This window comes from Anolis carolinensis, chromosome 2 (assembly GCF_035594765.1).
Source record: "Anolis carolinensis isolate JA03-04 chromosome 2, rAnoCar3.1.pri, whole genome shotgun sequence".
Taxonomy (NCBI): domain Eukaryota; kingdom Metazoa; phylum Chordata; class Lepidosauria; order Squamata; family Dactyloidae; genus Anolis; species Anolis carolinensis.
In genome coordinates, this window is record NC_085842.1 from 202,109,887 (window position 1) to 202,129,385 (window position 19,499).

The 19,499-nt window shown below is 42.8% G+C and overlaps 1 protein-coding gene across 3 annotated transcripts in view; it reads right to left on the reverse strand.

The window, feature by feature from the left end:
• gak (cyclin G associated kinase) overlaps positions 1 to 19,499 on the reverse strand; it is a 115,755-nt gene that overhangs the window by 42,156 nt on the left and 54,100 nt on the right. For all 3 annotated transcript variants that reach the window (XM_062971543.1, XM_062971542.1, XM_062971541.1), the window contains exons 12-14: positions 5,636 to 5,685; positions 3,923 to 4,071; positions 1,588 to 1,710 (exon numbers count right to left, since the gene is read on the reverse strand). In XM_062971543.1, coding sequence (XP_062827613.1) covers positions 1,588 to 1,710; positions 3,923 to 4,071; positions 5,636 to 5,685 — 322 coding nt within the window. The remainder of the gene's footprint in view (positions 1 to 1,587; positions 1,711 to 3,922; positions 4,072 to 5,635; positions 5,686 to 19,499) is intronic.

The following is a 19,499-nucleotide window of genomic DNA, read 5'->3' on the forward strand; positions in this document are numbered from 1 at the left end:
GGAAGGGTTAACACCCCTGTGGTGTTTGTTTGGCTGTCTGTGCCCCTGATCAGAAGATTTCACCTCACGTTCTGTCCCTGTGAGAACTGGATTTTGAAAAATTTGGCTTGTTGCAGAATCAAGGATTGGTGATAATGCTTCAGCGGAGACTTTTTTCTCATAATAACTCTTTCAAAAATGAATTTGCATTCAGAAGGGTAGATTCCTCTCTGTTGTGTCATACCCGTCCTTAACTATGAGTCAGATGTTTGTAACTCAGAGACTGCCTGTATTGATTTGGAAATACAGTAGAGTTCCGGTTATCCGAGATAAAGGGGCGGGCTCAATCTCGGATAACCAAACTGACTGGATAATAGGGAGGCCCTATTATCCCTACAGGCAATCCAGTTTAGGGAAGTGCCCCACAATCGCTGCTGCCTAGCAATGCTCGCGGGTTGCTTCCCAAGGGACGAGCTCAGGCCCCTTGGGAAGCACTCCGCGAGCATTGCTAGGCAGCAGCAATCGCAGGGCAATTCCTCCTCCCTCTCCCTCAAGAAGAGGGAGAGAGGGAGGGGCGCCCCCGGCAGCGCCTCGAATAATACGGAGACTCGGATAAACTGAGCTCAAATAAGCGGGGCTCTACTGTACTACTAAGTATCCCAACTGGTACCTTGAAAATAACTCCATCTGCAATCTCCACATTTTAATGCAGGAATTAAAAATCCCTCATTTTTATTACTGAAGTCATAACAGTAACAAAAATGCCTGAGTCTGGAGAAGAAAAATATCTACAAATTTCAATTATGAAGGATAGGAAAGGTTCTCTACTTCTTCCATACCAGACATAATTTCTTATCTCTATTTTTCTGAAAAACATAAGTCTTTGCTCATCTGAAAGGTGTTCTATCCTTTTGATCTGACCTTTTCTATATCTTTTTCAACTTTGCATCTTTTGTGAAATCAAGAAACTAGAATTGTATGCACAAGCCCAGATTAATTTGCCATAGTTTGGTATATACTGGTAATACTGACCACTGAATTCACAATCTCTTTCCTTACAAAATGGAGTTTTCACCACTTTACAAAATGCCCAAAAGTGTAAATGCCAAAGATCTTCTCTCTTGCAGGGTTTTGACACATGATGACTCACCTTTATAATAAAGATTTTCCTATTCAACATAAATAACTGAGAAAAAAACCCTCAAGACTTCAGCCTTTTGTGCTTTGCCCTCCAATCCTATCATCATTTAAATCAGAGATGGAAAACCTGTAGTCACCAGCCTAATTTTGAATGATGTCTGCAACTGAATCAGTACAGATGGTTTTGAAAGTTAACCTACCTTTCTGCTCCTTAACATCCCACACTCGCTTTTGACCTATGTCTCACAATACGACTAAATCATGGCATATCGTCTGCATGCAGCCCCCCAATAAATAGAGAAACAGGGTCCCCAAACAAAAGTAAAAAAAGATCTGGACTCTACTTTAAATGTTTGATCTATCATGTCTCTGTTAGATTTATTGTCCTCAATCCACTGCAGCTACTCATGCAGAATTTTAATAAAATCAGCGTTTCTTTTTGCTCAATAGGTATAGCAAGCTACTTACAAGGCAGTGCACAATGCAAACATTCTTTGGGTCTTGTTTTAACCATAAATGCATGTTCTTGCAAATGCTATACAGATTTTGAAGATTGGGTGCGCGTCTTGCTGGCCAGCCACATTCGGACACCTGTTAGAAAGACAATATTAGATAGAGGAAAATATTATAACATGTGATTTCTACTTCTTACATAGCATGAAAAGAGTGGTAATTTCAAGCACATTCCTTACCTAAAAGCAAATGGAGTCGACCCTTCACATATGTAAGTCTGACATTTGTAGATCTGATTTAAAAAATTCTTTCTAGGAATCTCAGTCTCCTCCAATGTGACTCTTTGGTCAGCTTCCACCTGAAGTTGACCATAGATTCATGTTGGAGGATCTAGAGATTCTTAAAGACAACAGCTCTTTAGGAATGTCTAGGTTCACAAAATCTTGCTGGAGAACTTTCCTAGAGAGATGTTCTCTCAGTTTTTTAAAAAAGTGATTTTTATTTGGGGGTTTTTTTCACTTTTACAGGAGGATTCTGTTCTCCTAACCCTAGAAATTAAGAGAACTAACTGTACAGCAAAGACACAATTTCAATATTCAGAGTGAGAAACCTATTGCCCTTCAGATCTTTCAGGCTACAACTCCTATCACAGGACCCAAAAACGTCAATGTGCTCTTTTAAGACATTGTGAGAATGACGTAACAAAGTATCTAGAGCAGTTCTGTATAGTATCCAACAAAAATACACATTCAGCAATGCAAAACTCCTGCCTCATCTTATGGAGCAACACATTTTCCTTCAAAAATTTGCACAATCTATACAAGTATTATACAAGATAATTTCTTAAAGGCTCTTTAAAGTGAATAATATGAGAATGAAGAAGTGTCAAAGAATGACCAGCATTCTAGGCTTGTTAGTATTCATGCAAAAAGCAAAGAAGACAACTATATTTGAAATACTCTACACTATATCAAAATCTGAGCTTTCAGTTATAGTTTGCAAAACAACATAACAAGCAGTTCAACAGTTTAACAAGTCTGTGATAACCTGACATCTGTTTCATGACATTCAAGCCATAGTTTCTGAAGGTGCTAGGCTAAGTATATTGAATTTTTGCACAACTCCAGCCATCAATATAATTTAACATATAAACATAGCACCATTTAGATTAAAATGTAACACTGGCACTGATTTATATAAAATGCCTTCAGTTTTAAAGGTATTTCAAAGCTGCTGAAAATCCATTTCCATACATCTTCAGAAATAGAAACCTGAAAGTCTCTTATATTACAAGAAAGGATCATGTGGTAACATAATATTTTGTCATACTGTTACCCTTCCTTTCAGTCAAGGATCTCAAGGTTATTTTTTATATGAATCACATAAAAAAACACAAAATCTGTTAGTTGTTCAAGTAACTACAATAGTGGAGCTTTCCCATCTAGACTGAACCATGAGTTCTGGATTTGCATTCTACTGCTGCTGCATTTTAATTTTTCTACCGTGGTGTATGCTTTGTTGTATGTATTTACGGTGATGTGTTCTGACAGATGTACATTGTATGTATTTTCTTTCTATGTGTTTTGACTGTGTCATACCTCGCCTTGGGCTATGAGGAGAGAGGAGGGTAAAAAATATACTTCCAGTTAACCAACACAACACAACATTCTATTATAATGCCAAAGAGCATTGTGTGTGATCATTCTACCATTTTGAAGTGCCAAAGAGACTTTCTGTAGACACCAAAGAGCCTTCCTGGTTCAGACCCATTTAATTTGGCATCCCATTTCCAACTAGAGCCAGCTGAAACTCAGAAACATGCTATAAAAGTAAAAACGTCCCCCCTATATTTTAAGGATTCTAAGATGTGTCATATGACTGGATGGCCATCTGTCGGGGGTGCTTTGAATGCGATTTCCTGCTTCTTGGCAGGGGGTTGGACTGGATGGCCCATGAGGTCTCTTCCAACTCTACTATTCTATGATTCTATGATTCTACGAAGATAAAAATTTCATTTGGTCACCAAGATCAATTCTGGGTGTGAAAATTGCCCTTAATGAATTTTCCAAAGCTATGAACCTCTTATCTAACGGAAGAGAAATAAAGAATAGTTGTGACTTTGCAGCATTATGGCCATTGGGAAAGATTACCATGGGTTGGCTGTGCAATTCAACTTAGCCTTGGTGGAGGGAAGCCAAGTGGCCTGACTCCTACACCCTTTTATAACTCTGACAATCTCAGATTATTTAATGATGCACCAGGTTCATGCTAACTCTCACCCCTTCCAACAAATAAATCAACAAATCATAATGGCAAACAAACAGCGGAAAAGCAATACAGGTTTACAAACCCGATTGTGAAATCTTGAAGGCCTATATGTTCTTGGAGACAGATTGTAGACAGCATAGCGGCCGGGATGTTTAGAGTCCAAGAATAACCGCACATCTTCAATGTTATTCTTTATGGCAGACTCAACACCTTCTGCTGGAAAGGACATTACTGTGGATTGAGGTGGAGAGGAAGAGGAAAGGGAAGACCATTATTATTATTATTTTATTATGACACAGCAAACAAGATAGATATGCTGGATTTCGTATCACAAAATCACGTCAAACACTTCCCAAGTGTCTAGGACTGTGTGATGTGTGATGTATTTTTGGATGATGCGTGCAGATCCCAGCAGGGTGGCCTTTTGAAGTTGGTAGATCGTGATTTTGTCAATGTCTATTGTTTCCAAATGCCGGCTGAGATCTTTTGGCACGGCACCCAGTGTGCCCATCACCACCAGGACCACCTGCACTGGTTTCTGCCAGAGTCTTTGAAGTTCAATCTTGAGGTCCTGAGTTTTTCCTGTTGTTTTTCGTCAATGCGACTGTCACCTGGGATGGCGATAACAATGATCCAAACCTTTTTCTTTTCCACAACTGTAATGTCTAGTGTGTTGTGTTCCAGAACTTTGTCAGTCTGGATTCAGAAGTCCAACAGAATCTTTGTGTGCTCATTTTCCAATACTTTTGCAAGTTTGTGATTCCACCAGTTCTTTACTGCTGGGAGGTGGTACTTGAGGCATAAGTTCCAATGAATCATTTGGGCCACATAGTTGTGCCTCTGTTTGTAGTCTGTCTGTGCGATTTTCTTACAGCAGCTGAGGATATGATCAATGGTTTCGTCGGTTTCCTTGCACAGTCTGCATTTTGGGTCATCAGCTGATTTTTCGATCTTGGTCTTAATTGCATTTGTTCTGATGGCTTGCTCCTGGGCTGCAAAGATCAGGCATTCTGTCTCCTTCTTCAGTGTCCCATTCATGAGCCATAGCCAGGTCTTCTCCTTATCAGATTTTCCTTCAATTTTGTCAAGGAACTTTCCATGCAATGTTTTGTTGTGCCAGTTGTCAGCTCTAGTTTGTAGTGCGGTTTTCTTGCACTGATTTTTTTGTCTGCTGTGCTTTGAGGAGTTTCTGATTTATCATCATCATCATCATCATCATCATCATCATCATCACCTTCTTTTTCTTTATTTCTATCCTGCCTCTCTCCCCAAAGGGACTCAAGGCGGTTAACAAGAACATGACACAACCAAATAAAAATGTAAAACAGTCAAATACAAAAAAATTGCATATCTGTGTCATGGATATAAAGTTAAAATATAGTTAAAATACAATACATATAATTAAAATTAAGTTCAAAGCTCACCACCCCTCCAAAATCCCACCCACAACCTCTCCAACAGCCTGCCCCTCATCATCCCCCAAAGGCACCTGCTTGCAAAAGGCCAGCAGGGATGGGGTCATCCTGGTCTCTTTTGGGAGGGAGTTCCACAGTCTGGGAGCAGCCACCGAAAAAGCCATCTCCCTTCTGCTCACCAAATGCAATTAAGTGGGTGGTGGGACAGAGAGAAAGCCCTCCCCAGTTGATCGTAGATGTCTGACAGGTTCATAAAGAGAGATACAGTCCTTCAAATAACCTGGACCTAAGCTGGTTAAGGTTTAGGTTTAGGTCAAGGTCAAAGTCTTTGCTTAAGGATGTGATTTTAGAATATGTGATTTTAGCAACTGTGGCCTTACCAGCAATTCTGGAGGTGATATAGGATATATCCAGATCTCCTTTTGCATAACTGAAAAATATGAAGAGAAACATTTGATAAAAATAAACAAAACCAAACTTTGCTCAAGATCTTCCAACAGGATTATTAATTCAGGAGATACCTTAATACATTCTATCACCTTCCTTCTTTCTTTTTTGTTTACATTCTATCATCTTCCTCAACTTTCAGATAGGAATAATGGTTACACTTTCCTCTTAGCCCACATTCTCTCTCCAACATCTGTCTCAAACTAGGACAGTACCTAAAAGACGTTTAATAACTGTAGAGATAAACATGGGCCAGTGTTCTGCCTCCTGGGCAGAATGGAGTGATCACCAGTCATCCAAAAGCTGAATGCTTCTGATTACCTAACACTGCAGGCTTTGCAAAAAATTAAAAATAAATCACAAAAACCAGGATTGCAGGGAAAGTCTTCTCAATGGTCTGCATGAAGGAATTTGGGAGATTAAAAGCTTAAATTCTTTAAAAAGCCATGCAGCACTTGCAAAGGCTTCTAGCAAGAGAGAATTGAAAGAGACTTCTTTGGGTGAAGTGGAGCAAAATATGGGCTGCACTCTCTGTTTAAAATGCTAAACTCTCAGTGTTGCCAAGAGTCAATGGCAAAGGTTGAATCACTGGTTAAACTCCTTGAGCAAACCGGGAAACAGAAGCTATAGGATGCTGTGTGAAGAATCATTTGCAGCCCTGCCACAAAGATCTCCTCTCCTTTAGCTTTTGTACTACAAATATCTAGAAATATGTTGCAGCAGTCAGTCAGCATGCTGGGGATATTCTATTGCTAAAGACAAATTGCAGAATGAGATTAACATTGTTTCACCTCTATCAATAAGAGTCCCCAGTGGCGCACTTGGTTAAACCCTTATGCCGGCAGGACTTTTGACGAAAAGGTCGGTGCTTTGAATCTGGGAGGTGGGATGAGCTCCTGTCTGTCAGCTCCACCTTCTCATGTGAGGACATGAAAGCTTCCCACAGGATGGTAAAACATCCGAGCGTCCCCTGGGCAACATCCTTGCAGATGGCCAATTCTCTCACACCAGAAGCGACTTGCCATTTCTCAAGTCGCTCCTGACATGGAAAAAACTCACTATCAATACTAAGACCACCATCTATGCTAAATCAGTACAGTATCTGGCAGGATCTGGCAAAGAATGAACTGGGCAGGTTATATATAGGACTGCATAAAAAATAGATGAGAATATTTGGCCTTGCCGGTATTTTGAATGAGAAGTCATCTACTAACCCCTTACCACTGTTCTTTCTGGCTGGGTTTTCTGAGGGTAGTGCCTCAAAACATGGAAAGGCAAATGCTAATTTTGCTCCCACCTATTTGTAAATACACGGTAAGAGAAGCAAAACAGAACCATTGTTTTGCATAACTTATTCTGCTTTTGGAAGACTGGAGATGAAACAAGAGGCTATCAATGTCCTGTGGTTCCATCCAGTGAGCATTCATAATCATCATCTCCTCTTTTTTATTAAATATTTCACCAGGCATTATCCACATGTTTTCAAATGTACCTTAGTGAACATAAGCGCTTAAAACGTGGGGTTATTAAAGCTCCTTGCAACAAATGTATTTGGGGCTTCCATGAAATAAATACAGCTTAGTGAGGAATATCTTTATGAAGATGTAACTTGAAGATACCTTCCCAGAAAAATTAATAGGTTTTCAGAATAGTGAACATATCTGAAAGTGTTGCTATAAAAGACCCAAGCTTTGTTAACTCAAAGGCAAAAAAGAATCTCTTTAAAAGTGAACTATATTAAACGGCAGGGATTTGCACATGAAGAAATTCATAAAATCCAGAGTAGTAGATAATTAACCAGTATAATATAAAGATAGACAGTAAGTAAGATGAACTACACAGAAACAGGTTAAACTAGAGGAACACAGATATGATTTAGATTCTTTAGAAGGGGTAAGTACATTTACAGTGAGAAAGTCAGAAACAGTGCTATTAATAAAGTGCTGTAAGGACAAGAACCTAAAACACAAGGTTTCGATCTATTACCACTCTTAAAACTATCATTAATTAGCTGTTTTAAAACACTGGTTTTAGGATTTATGCTACAGCCAAGCTACAGAGAAGCATACTGTGTTTCTCCTACATGTACAATGAAAAAAGTTCCATTCCCTTCCTTTAACAAAAACTCTAAAAGCCAAGGCTTTGTCTCATTAGCAGTTCAACTTCAAGGCAAAACAATATATTGTTTTACAGAATTCTTCCTATCCTCTAGATTTTAAGTACTGAAATTACGGGAGGGGGGGGGGGTGTCTTCAAGAAAAAACTCCCAAAATATAGCAAATTAATCTATATAGCAAGATAATTCTAGCCTAGAACTTTTCCAAATGTACAGGGAATGTTGCACAGAAGAAGTATTCCATAATATCAACCCCTTCATCCTTTTTTCACTTGTAGTCCTAAGGGGGGAAAGCTACACAATGATTCTGCTGACTGCATAGACAACCTAGGCTCCTTTCACTATAGTTATAAAACTACGATTCCACATTAATTGCAATGGTAAACATTCTATGGCAAACATCCTAGGTCAGTGGTTCTCAACCTGTGGGTACCCAGATGTTTTGGCCTTCAACTCCCAGAAATACTAACAGCTGGTAAACTGGCTGGGATTTCTGGGAGTTCTAGGTCAAAACACCTGGGGATCCACAGGTTGACAACTACTGTCCAAGGTATTTGGAATTCACAACCAGAGAGCTCCCGGACCTCAGCAAACTACAAATCCTGGGGTTCCACAGGAATGGAATTACAGTGCTAGTGTCAAGTGACCTTAGGTCAGACCATGTTTTCTCTTTCACTACTTTCTTGGTCAGAATATTACATCAGATTTAGTGAATCCATACTGCTGTTTTCACCAAATCTGTCACGACCCAGGCTGCAGAGCACCAATAACCATACACAGAGGCCAGAATCTATCTAATATCTTTATTAAGGAAATATGTAAAGTCAATAAAAATAAGTGTAGAATATAGTTCAGAAGAAGACCTTTCAGGAAAGGTCAATTATAGTCCAGGAAAACAATGTCCAATATAAAATATTAAGGTCCAAAGTTGTAATCCAATAACCGAAACACTCACTTTGCCAAGCAAGGTGAGGGGAGATGACAAGGTTCTTAGTCCAAGGAACTTGATGTAAGGCTAGAAAGTAAACTTGATTCTTGAAACACAAGGCTTGATACAAGGCAACAAGGAACGAGGAACAGGGACAAAATCCGTGGTAAATACTTGGCAAGGTCCTGGAAAGCAAGGCTGAGTCCTAGGAAGCAAGGCAAGGTCCGTGGAGCAAAACAAGGCTGGAAACGGGAACGAAGGCTTGGAAACGGGAACGAAGGCTTGGAAGCGGGAGTAGCGCTGTCCACACACAACCTACTCCAGTTGCTGACGAATTGACTCCGCAAGATTCCTACAGGGCAAAGAACCTAAATAGGGTCTCGTTTTCCCACCAAAGAACACTTCTCTGGGGAAACAGAACCGAAAGTCAATCTCTGTGTCCAGATGCATAACTCCCTAAAGTTTCTCATGGAAGCAGGCTTAATCAGCTGAATGCCTGGCTGCGATTCTCAGGCTTCTGCGATTAGCCTGTTGAACTCCTTTTTGTTGTTGATAATAATTACGGCGAGAAAATGGGGGAGATTTTGACTCAGGGCTTGTTTGGCAGATTTCTGGAAGACAAACCTCCTGCAGGTGCAAGGGCTCCAATTCTGGCTGGGAAAGTTCCAATTCTGGCTGAAACGGTGGAAAACCCAAGTTTTCCTCTTCATCTGTCACAACAGCGCTAGGAACGGGACTACATGGCCCATGAGTCATCACACTATCCCCCTCCTCAAGCCCCCTCTCAAAATAGGGCTCTCTCCCCGAGGCGCGAGGCCGCGGCTTGGTGGGGTAGGTCTGATGGAAGCGGCGGGTTAAATCGGGGGCATGGACTGTGGAAGCGTCTTCCCAAGAGCGTTCTTCGGGGCCAAAACCCACCCAGTCAATGAGATATTGAAGGCGGCGGCGGTGAAAGCGAGAATCCAAAATGTCCTGAACCTCGAATTCCTCCTCCCCATCCACCAAAACAGGAGTGGGGGCCGGCCGGTCTATATCAGGGCGCACACCATCCGCCGGAAGGAGCAGGGAGCGATGAAACACTGGATGAATGCGCATAGAGCACGGAAGTTGGAGTTTGAAAGTCACGGGGTTTAGTTGTGCCACCACTGGATAGGGACCAATGAAACGGGCATCTAGCTTCCGGCAGGGACGGTGGGAGGGCAAGAAACGAGTGGACAGGAAAACCCGGTCTCCTACCTTGATTTCGGGGCCCGGCTGGCGATGACTGTCAGCGTGGCGTTTATAGTCCTCCTTGGCTTGATCTAGTTGCTGGAGCAAAAGTTGTTGCACCGCTGTGAGTTCTTGCAGCCAGTCCTCTGCTGCAGGGACTTCTGAGGTTTCAATGACAGAAGGAAAGAAACGTGGATGGAAGCCGTAGTTTGCAAAGAACGGGGTTTCTTTAGTTGAAGCCTGGACACCATTGTTGTAGGCAAACTCCGACAGCGGCAACAGGGAAGCCCAATTGTCCTGCTGATAGTTTACATAACAGCGAAGGTATTGTTCCAAAGTGGCATTGGTGCGCTCAGTTTGCCCATCCGTTTGGGGATGGTGAGCCGAAGATAAACGAGAGTCTATGCCCAGTAGTTTTTGTAGTGCTTTCCAGAAACGAGAGGTGAATTGAGACCCACGGTCTGTGACCAAACTCTTGGGCAATCCATGTAGTCTGAAAACATGCTGAAGGAATAAATCTGCAGTCTCTTTGGCCGTGGGGAGGCCATTGCAGGGAATGAAATGGGCTAATTTGGTAAAAAGGTCCACCACCACTAGGATCGTGGTGAATCCAAAGGAAGGTGGTAGGTCGGTGATAAAATCCGCAGAAATTATTTCCCATGGACGGGATGGTGTAGGAAGGGGATGCAATAGCCCTGAGGGCCTCTCCCTTCTTGTCTTGGAACGCTGGCATACCGGGCAGGTATAGACATATTTTTCCACATCCTTGCGGATCTTGGGCCACCAGAAATCTCTTAGGATCAAATGCATGGTTTTAAATAGTCCGAAATGCCCTGCTGGCTTGCAGTCATGACTCAGACGAAGTGTCTTTTCCCTGCCCGGTCCTGGAGGGATGTAGACACGATTTCTATAGCAAAGTAACCCATCCTTAAGCGAGAAGGGAAAATGTAGTCCTTGGCGAAGTTGGTCCTGAGCCCAGGCATCTGCTTGTTGACTGGCCCTGATTTCCTGAGCACAAAGGGGCCCTGGAGTATAGGGAGTTGATTCAATTAGAGTGGATTTGGTGTTTCCCACTGTGAGCGTGGCAAAGTTCTCGGGCTGCAGCAGTTGGGACTCAAAGGTCTCTTTGCGCCCTGCTGCATATTCCGGTTTCCGTGACAGAGCATCTGCTTGCTTGGTCTGGGCTGGGGTTACATAATGGATTTGGAAGTTAAAACGCTCAAAGAATAAAGCCCAGCGTTGTTACCTCTGATTTAGCTTGCGGGCAGTTCTTAGATGCTCTAGATTCCGATGATCAGTATGGACCTCAATGGGAAATTTGGCCCCTTCTAACCAATGTCTCCAAGTTTCAAAGGCTGCCTTTATGGCCAAAAGTTCCTTTTCCCAAATAGTGTAATTTCTCTCTGGTGCGGTCAGTTGACGGGAGTAAAAAGGCACAAGGGTGAAGATGATCTCCCACTGGTTGTAAGAGTACAGCCCCAATTGCCACATCGGAGGCATCCGCCTGCACGACAAAAGGGGTTTCAGGATCTGGGTGCTGGAGGACTGGCTGGGACGTGAATAATTTCTTTAGTTGCTGGAATCCTTTCTCTGCTTGCTCTGTCCAGCGGAAAGGCTGTTTCCCACGGATGCAGCTGGTGATTGGATCAGACCAGCGGGCAAAGTCTGGAATGAACTTGCGGTAGTAGTTCGCGAACCCCAAGAAACGTTGCACCTCTTTCTTGTTGGTTGGCGCCCGCCATTCCAATACTGCTGAAACCTTTGCCGGGTCCATGGTGAGCCCTAGTGGCGAGACACGGTATCCCAGGAAATCTACCTCTTGTAGATCAAAAGCGCATTTTTCCAGCTTGGCATAAAGTCCATGATCCCGCAATCGTTGTAACACCATTCTGACGTGGTTCTCATGCTCTGATTGTGATCTAGAAAACACCAAAAAATCGTCCAAGTAGATAATCAAGAACCGGTCTAGATAATCCTGAAAGATATCATTGACAAAATGCTGGAACGTTGCGGGAGCTCCACTTAAACCGAAATTCATGACCAGGGACTCGAATAAACCGAATTTAGTCTGGAAAGCGGTCTTCCACTCGTCCCCTTCCCTGATGCGAACTAGATTATAAGCTCCTCGAAGATCCAGTTTGGTGTAAACCTTGGCCCCTCGAAGCCGGTCTAAGAGGTCCGAGATCAAAGGCAGTGGATATCGGTTTCGCTTAGTGATATTGTTCAATGCCCTATAGTCCACCACTAAGCGTAGGTCCCCTGACTTCTTTTTCACAAACATCACTGGGGAAGCAGCTGGGGATTGAGAGGGTCTGATAAACCCCTTGCGGAGGTTTGTCTCTAAGAACTCCCTGAGAGCTTCTTGCTCCGGTTCAGTCAGGGAGTAGAGGTGCCCTCGCGGGATCGGGGCCCCCTCCACCAAGTCAATGGCACAGTCATAAGGTCTATGCGGGGGTAGTTTCTCGGCTTCTTTTTCATTGAATACATCCCAAAAGTCTGAGTATTTCTTGGGCAAGGTGATGATGGGTTCAGCGTCTGTGGCATGGCAGACCTTGGCTACAAGACAATGGTTTTGGCAGTATTTTGAAGCAAACTGCAGTTCTCTGTTGGACCAGGAGATGTTTGGGTCGTGGAGTGTCAGCCATGGAATTCCCAAAATCACAGGGAAGTGGGGAACCTCTGTAACAAAGAAGGAAAACTCTTCCATGTGTTCCCTTATCCACATTCTGGTGGGTTCTGACCATTGGCTTACTGGACCTGTCTTGAGGGGGCGGCCATCTATGGCCTGCACCACACAGGCGTTCTTGAAGTCGTGATATTGTAATCCCAGAGAGTCGGCATACTCTCTATCAATGAAATTGTTTGTGGCTCCTGAGTCTATCATGGCATGGATCATGACGGGTCCTTTTTTCGCTGACCACAAGGTGACCACTAGGAGAAATAGGACCCCGGTTGGCGGCTCTTGAGCGGGGTTTTTGACCGGGTTGGCGAGCCTCTCTACGCCCGGTCGCTGGCTTCCCCCGCCGGCTTCATGCCAGCCGCCTCAGACGCCTTCGTCTCCGTGGAGGACGCCGCCGCCAGACTTTGGCTGGACACTCTCTGGCAAAGTGGCCCCCGTTTCCCTTTGGCTGGACACTCTCTGGCAAAGTGGCCCCCGTTTCCACAGTACCAACAGAGATTTAGGCGTTGGCGGCGGGCCTTCTCGGCAGTATCTAACCTGGGACGCACATTGCCCAGCTGCATCGGCACCTCCTCGCTTCCTCTGGGGTATGGGGCTGGTGGCGGGGGTCTCCACACTGGACGCGGCTGGATGCCGGTGGGAGCGGGAGGTTTCGCTCCAGCCCTACCGCTCTGGCCTCGAATCCATTGCTTTCTGTTGGCAAGCAAGACTTCAGCTCGTAAACATTGATCAATGAGTCCTTCAAGAGAGTGTGGAGGATCCACCTTGGAGATTTCCTCCAGCATCTCGATGTTGAGACCCTCCCGAAATTGTCCTCTGAGGGCTATGTCGTTCCAGCCGGTGTTATGGGCCAGCACTCGGAACTCTGCTATGTACTGGGACAAGGGTCTGTCCCCTTGGGAGAGGCGCCGGAGTTTGTGGCCGGCCGCCTCCAAATTGTCCTCGATCCCCCAAGTCGCCTTAAGGTGATCCAAGAAATGTTGCGCTGATCTCAGATGTGGGGAGACTTGATCGAACAGTGCCGTCGCCCAGTTGGCCGCTGGCCCGTCTAGGAGACTGTAAATCCACGCCACCTTGATGTCTTCTTGGGGAAACTCGGCACTTCGGGCCTCTAGATAAGCCTGGCATTGGCGACGGAAAACATGAACCTTAGAAGCTTCTCCAGAAAACTTGGTTGGCAACGCCAGGGCCGGGAGACGGATTCCGCGTTCCTTCAATCCCCTTATTTCTCCCTCCTGCGCATTGAGCTTATCACGGATGCGGTCCACTTCATCCTTGTCGATGGTGTAGCTGAGTGGCTGGGCCCCCGGTCCGGCTCCGGTAGACATTCTGGCCTAGGTTAATTGGTGCTTAGGGTGGCGGAGTCAAACTGTCACGACCCAGGCTGCAGAGCACCAATAACCATACACAGAGGCCAGAATCTATCTAATATCTTTATTAAGGAAATATGTAAAGTCAATAAAAATAAGTGTAGAATATAGTTCAGAAGAAGACCTTTCAGGAAAGGTCAATTATAGTCCAGGAAAACAATGTCCAATATAAAATATTAAGGTCCAAAGTTGTAATCCAATAACCGAAACACTCACTTTGCCAAGCAAGGTGAGGGGAGATGACAAGGTTCTTAGTCCAAGGAACTTGATGTAAGGCTAGAAAGTAAACTTGATTCTTGAAACACAAGGCTTGATACAAGGCAACAAGGAACGAGGAACAGGGACAAAATCCGTGGTAAATACTTGGCAAGGTCCTGGAAAGCAAGGCTGAGTCCTAGGAAGCAAGGCAAGGTCCGTGGAGCAAAACAAGGCTGGAAACGGGAACGAAGGCTTGGAAACGGGAACGAAGGCTTGGAAGCGGGAGTAGCGCTGTCCACACACAACCTACTCCAGTTGCTGACAAATTGACTCCGCAAGATTCCTACAGGGCAAAGAACCTAAATAGGGTCTCGTTTTCCCACCAAAGAACACTTCTCTGGGGAAACAGAACCGAAAGTCAATCTCTGTGTCCAGATGCATAACTCCCTAAAGTTTCTCATGGAAGCAGGCTTAATCAGCTGAATGCCTGGCTGCGATTCTCAGGCTTCTGCGATTAGCCTGTTGAACTCCTTTTTGTTGTTGATAATAATTACGGCGAGAAAATGGGGGAGATTTTGACTCAGGGCTTGTTTGGCAGATTTCTGGAAGACAAACCTCCTGCAGGTGCAAGGGCTCCAATTCTGGCTGGGAAAGTTCCAATTCTGGCTGAAACGGTGGAAAACCCAAGTTTTCCTCTTCATCTGTCACAACAGCGCTAGGAACGGGACTACATGGCCCATGAGTCATCACAAAATCTGATGCAATGTTTCAAACAAGAATGGGTTTCTGACAAGAATTCCATTCTGCTGTCAATTTGATAAGTGCAGTCGATTTTTCATGCATCTGCAGAAAGGACGAACTTCCTTTGTAAGCACATTATTTAAGCACTCTGTGTTGCTGCCATAAGCAATCATCCACACATCTTACAGAGGTTAATTGACAATACCTCACACCAATTTGATCTTCAATGTTCAAGTTGATGAAACCTTTACTATAAATGGCTTTGGAGTAAACATCAAAGTTCATGCCTCTCTGAAATTTTATAATCTGAAATATTGAACTGACAGCACATGTAGTAAGAAACCCTCTTTTTGTGTGTCCAATTCAGGGAAAGTACAGGACTGTTACTATTCAGATGCCAAAATCATCCCTGGCAACAGCATGGTTCCAGGGCAGTGCAATAATGTGTCAACGGATGGCAAAAATAGCTGTCTAGACCAGCAGTCCCCAAACGTTTTCAGTTATTGAACCCTTTAGTAGACATTTCTTTTCAGCAGAACTCTAACTCTTATCCCTGATTTGTTTAATCAAAATATGCTCTCAATCATTTTATGCTAATTCAAATATGTTTCCCAATGTCTTATATAATGTCTAGTTTTTGAGTTAATTTTACTCTGATATTTTCTGAATAATATCCCAATATGTCAAATGTCTTTCATCTCAAAAGCTATACAAGTAAGAAAAAAAGATTTAAAAAGGAATGTGCAATCAATATGAAAAACCACTACACATGAATCACTCTTGTAAAATGTCAAAATTTGTAGCCAATAACGAAATACGAGAGTAATTGTTGTAGCACAAATAGTTATTATGGAGACTATAAATCAAATAGTTGGCCCAATGTGGTTTTATTTTAATATCCATTATAAATTTGCTTTAAAAGATTTTTCGTAGAACCTCTACGATGCCTTTGGGGAACCCTGGGGTTTGGCAGAACAGTTTGGAAACCACTGGTCTAGATTAGGGCTTCTAAAACTGTGGGTCCCAACCTCAAATGAGTTCCCCTTAGTTCAATGTTGGGGTCCCCCAAAAATTGGCAAACGTTTTCTGAACGTTTTCTGATACTGCAGCTCAATAGCTTACGAGATTATAATGCCGTTATGTCAACTAATATTAAGATCTCTACGTGAGAGCAAGTCCTAACTTATTTGAATACAATACTATAAGAAGTGAATATTTTGGAACACAAGTGATTTGAATTTAACATTTTCCCAGTAAACGTCGGCTGCACAGTCTCACTACATACCACTAAGAAATTTATCACTTTCCTAACTCTTAACATAGTCCTCTGTACAGTAAACATATATATATATATATATATATATATATATATATATATCGTTTCCAATTTACTTTCCTTACATTTTTGCTTTCTTATCAGAAGAAGAGAAAGGTAATAGAAAATAGAAAAGATATTGTAATATAGCAATTCAGTGAATTAATACAGAAGCTCTGAAGTTATACACATGTGAGGGTTACTACACTAAGATTTGTTATTTAAGAATATTGTAATTTTATAGGATGATATCTTAATTCATATTTTGATAACTCTACCAATGTGTGTAAGTTGGCAGCAAATGCTAACAACAAGTCATCTTTTATGTATAACTTGAGAGTTCACAAACCTCTGAATAGTCAGCTTGTTAACATTAATTAGGAAGTTAGATCAACACAACCCTATCTGCATGCAACACACAGAACACATACTAACATACAAGCATATTTACCTTGGACTGCTAAGGAACGTGAGTATGGAATGATGAAAGATGAAGGGGAAAAATGGGCAAGGAAATAAACATCATACATAAAATCATGATGCAAAAAAAAAAAAGTCAGGGACCCCTCTTCAAATACTTCCCTCCCACAAACAAATCTTGCTTCCTTTGCCCATCAAAACAAAGCTGTTGTGCTATTGTAACTTTTGAAAACACAATCATGATAGAAATCAAACAAAAAAACATTTCTCATCATATGTTCTTCTACTTCTACAAAATAAGAAGCAAATTCATCTAAAGTACTGTCCGACATGCAATTCATTCATTCCACATACTGAAGCAAGTAATAAGAATGCTAACAGGCAAAAGGAACACTGCCCAGATATCCACAGATCTTTAGACGGGGGGATGGAGGTAGAAAACATGGGATCTTTTCTTTCTTCTTTTGTTTTTCTACATCATTTTTCTGAGATTTCTGTGCTACAACCTCCAACTTGATTGATGACTATATATTTATTTATTGTGTCAGAAGCGAATTGAGAATATAATGTACAGAAAATCCATAAACAAAGTTAAAAACTTGGCATTATACTATATTTCCTTTGACCAGAAGCTGGTCACTTGGAGTGTGTCTGGTATCGCTGTAAGAAGTTCCTCCATTGAACATGTGGCTCAGACTGAATTGTAGTAAGTGGTCTGTGGTTTGCTCTTCTCTGCACTCGCGTGTTGTGGCCTCCACTTTGTAGGCCCATTTCTTAAGGTTAGTTCTGCATCTCGTGATGCCAGAGCATTGTCTGTTCAACGCCTTCCAAGTTGCCAAGTCTTCTGTGTGAATATTCCAAGCAGAAGGTAAAACCTGTTTTTTTAAATGGATTCCCATAAGAAAAACTGAGTAGTGGGTTTTACTTATTGGGTTTATAAATTTATATATAATTTATATATAAGAGCCTTGATTTCTTTAATCACATAACTTCCTCAACTAGTAGTATGATTCTAACTATGGTAGCGCTGCTGATAAGGCGATGGATCTAGTGAAAATACAAGGGTTGTACTGAAAGTAATGCCTGTCAAGAGCCATGGTGGCACAAAGGGTTAAACCCTTGTGCCAAATGAACTGCTGAGCTGAAGGTCAGCAACTCGAATCCATAAGATGGGGTAAGCTCCTGTCTGTCAGCCCCAGCTTCTCATGCAGGGACCTGAGAGAAGCCTCCCACAGGATTGTATGTAACACATCCGGGCGTCCCCTGGGCAACGTCTTTGTAGTTGGGCAATTTTCTCACACCAGAAGCAACTTGCAGTATGTTCTCAATTTTCAATTCACTTTTGACACAATAAAAAGGTCGTAACTCCTTTACTAACTAAATGAGACATAAGCAATTAAATACATATGTAGCTGGCTGCCAAGGGAAGCCACGTAGCCGCAAAAACATTTCACTGCATAATAGTTGCACCAACCGGGGGGGGGGGGGGGGATGCAACTATCATGCAGTGAAATACGGTAATTTTCAGTCAACAACATTGTACTTTTCAAAATAATCTCAGGTAGTGGTGGTGCATTTGTGCCATCTTTGAACCTACTCAAGACATCCACTTTGGAAGAACCCTTTGATCACTCCCTGGTACCGTGTCTAACGGAGTCTTCCACTTTGCCTATCTCAACAAAGCACTGTCTCCAAACCATTTTCTTCATTGACCAAACAAGTAAAAGTTTGAGGGTAGCAAATCAAGGCTGTGAGGCAGATGTGGGACCTGTTTGTGTAAGTATCTGTATGATGTTGCCTAAGAAGTATGAGTTCATGCACTATTGTAGTGTAACGGAACTGCATTCAGATATTTTTGTATTCTTTCTTTACAGGTGGCTTCTCAAAGTTTATGGAATGATGCAATGTAGCTTTTTGTTGTTGTCCTACGCTTAAGGAAATCAAGCTAATACCCTTTTTTCATCCCAGAAGATAATTGCCATAATCTTCTGTGCTGAATAACGGCTTTTGAATGTCTTTGGTCCAGAAGAGAAGAGTGCCACCACTTCATGGACTGCTTTAAATATCTGTATCATATAGGTATAGCCAGGTTTCATCACCAGTACAAATCACGGGTTCCAGGAATATTCACAAACTTACTCCCAAGAATATACTCTTAATAATATACTCACAAAGTTTGTTCTCCAGAATTTCATAACAGTTGAACTAGATGGCGCTTGGGATTACTTCAAACTCTATAATTCTATGATTGAGATACAACCAAAGTCAAGATATATTTAGTAGCTTTGCGGGGTTGTTTTAACTGGTTGTTGGGAGCCCCCTGTGGTGCATTGGATTAAACCCTTGTGCCGGGTGGACTGCTGACCAAAAGGTCGGCGGTCCGTATCCGGGGAGCGGGTGAGCACCCGTCTGTCAGCTCCAGCTTCCCATGCAGGGACATAGAGAAGCCTCCCACAGGATGGAAAAACATCCTGGTGTCCTCTGGGCAATATCATTGCAGACAGGCAATTCTCTCACGCTAGAAGCGCTCCTGACATGGGGAAAAAGCCAGTTGCTGCAAAATCCTCACCACCACTGGCAAATTGCCCATGTTCTCTGTACAAACCCACCCACATATGTGCCACAAGGTACAGGGCCTCAAAAGGATCTCAACCATAGTGCTAAATCTCTCACCTTGCCCTGGAGAGGCTCCACTTGAAAGAAACAGTCCCAGTCCATCCCAAAGGAGTTTCCCTCTGACAGAATACAGCAGCTAGCATGCAAACCCCAAATGCCTACCAATGAGGAAGATATGGGGCCAGCTGACCCATTTCTCGCCTA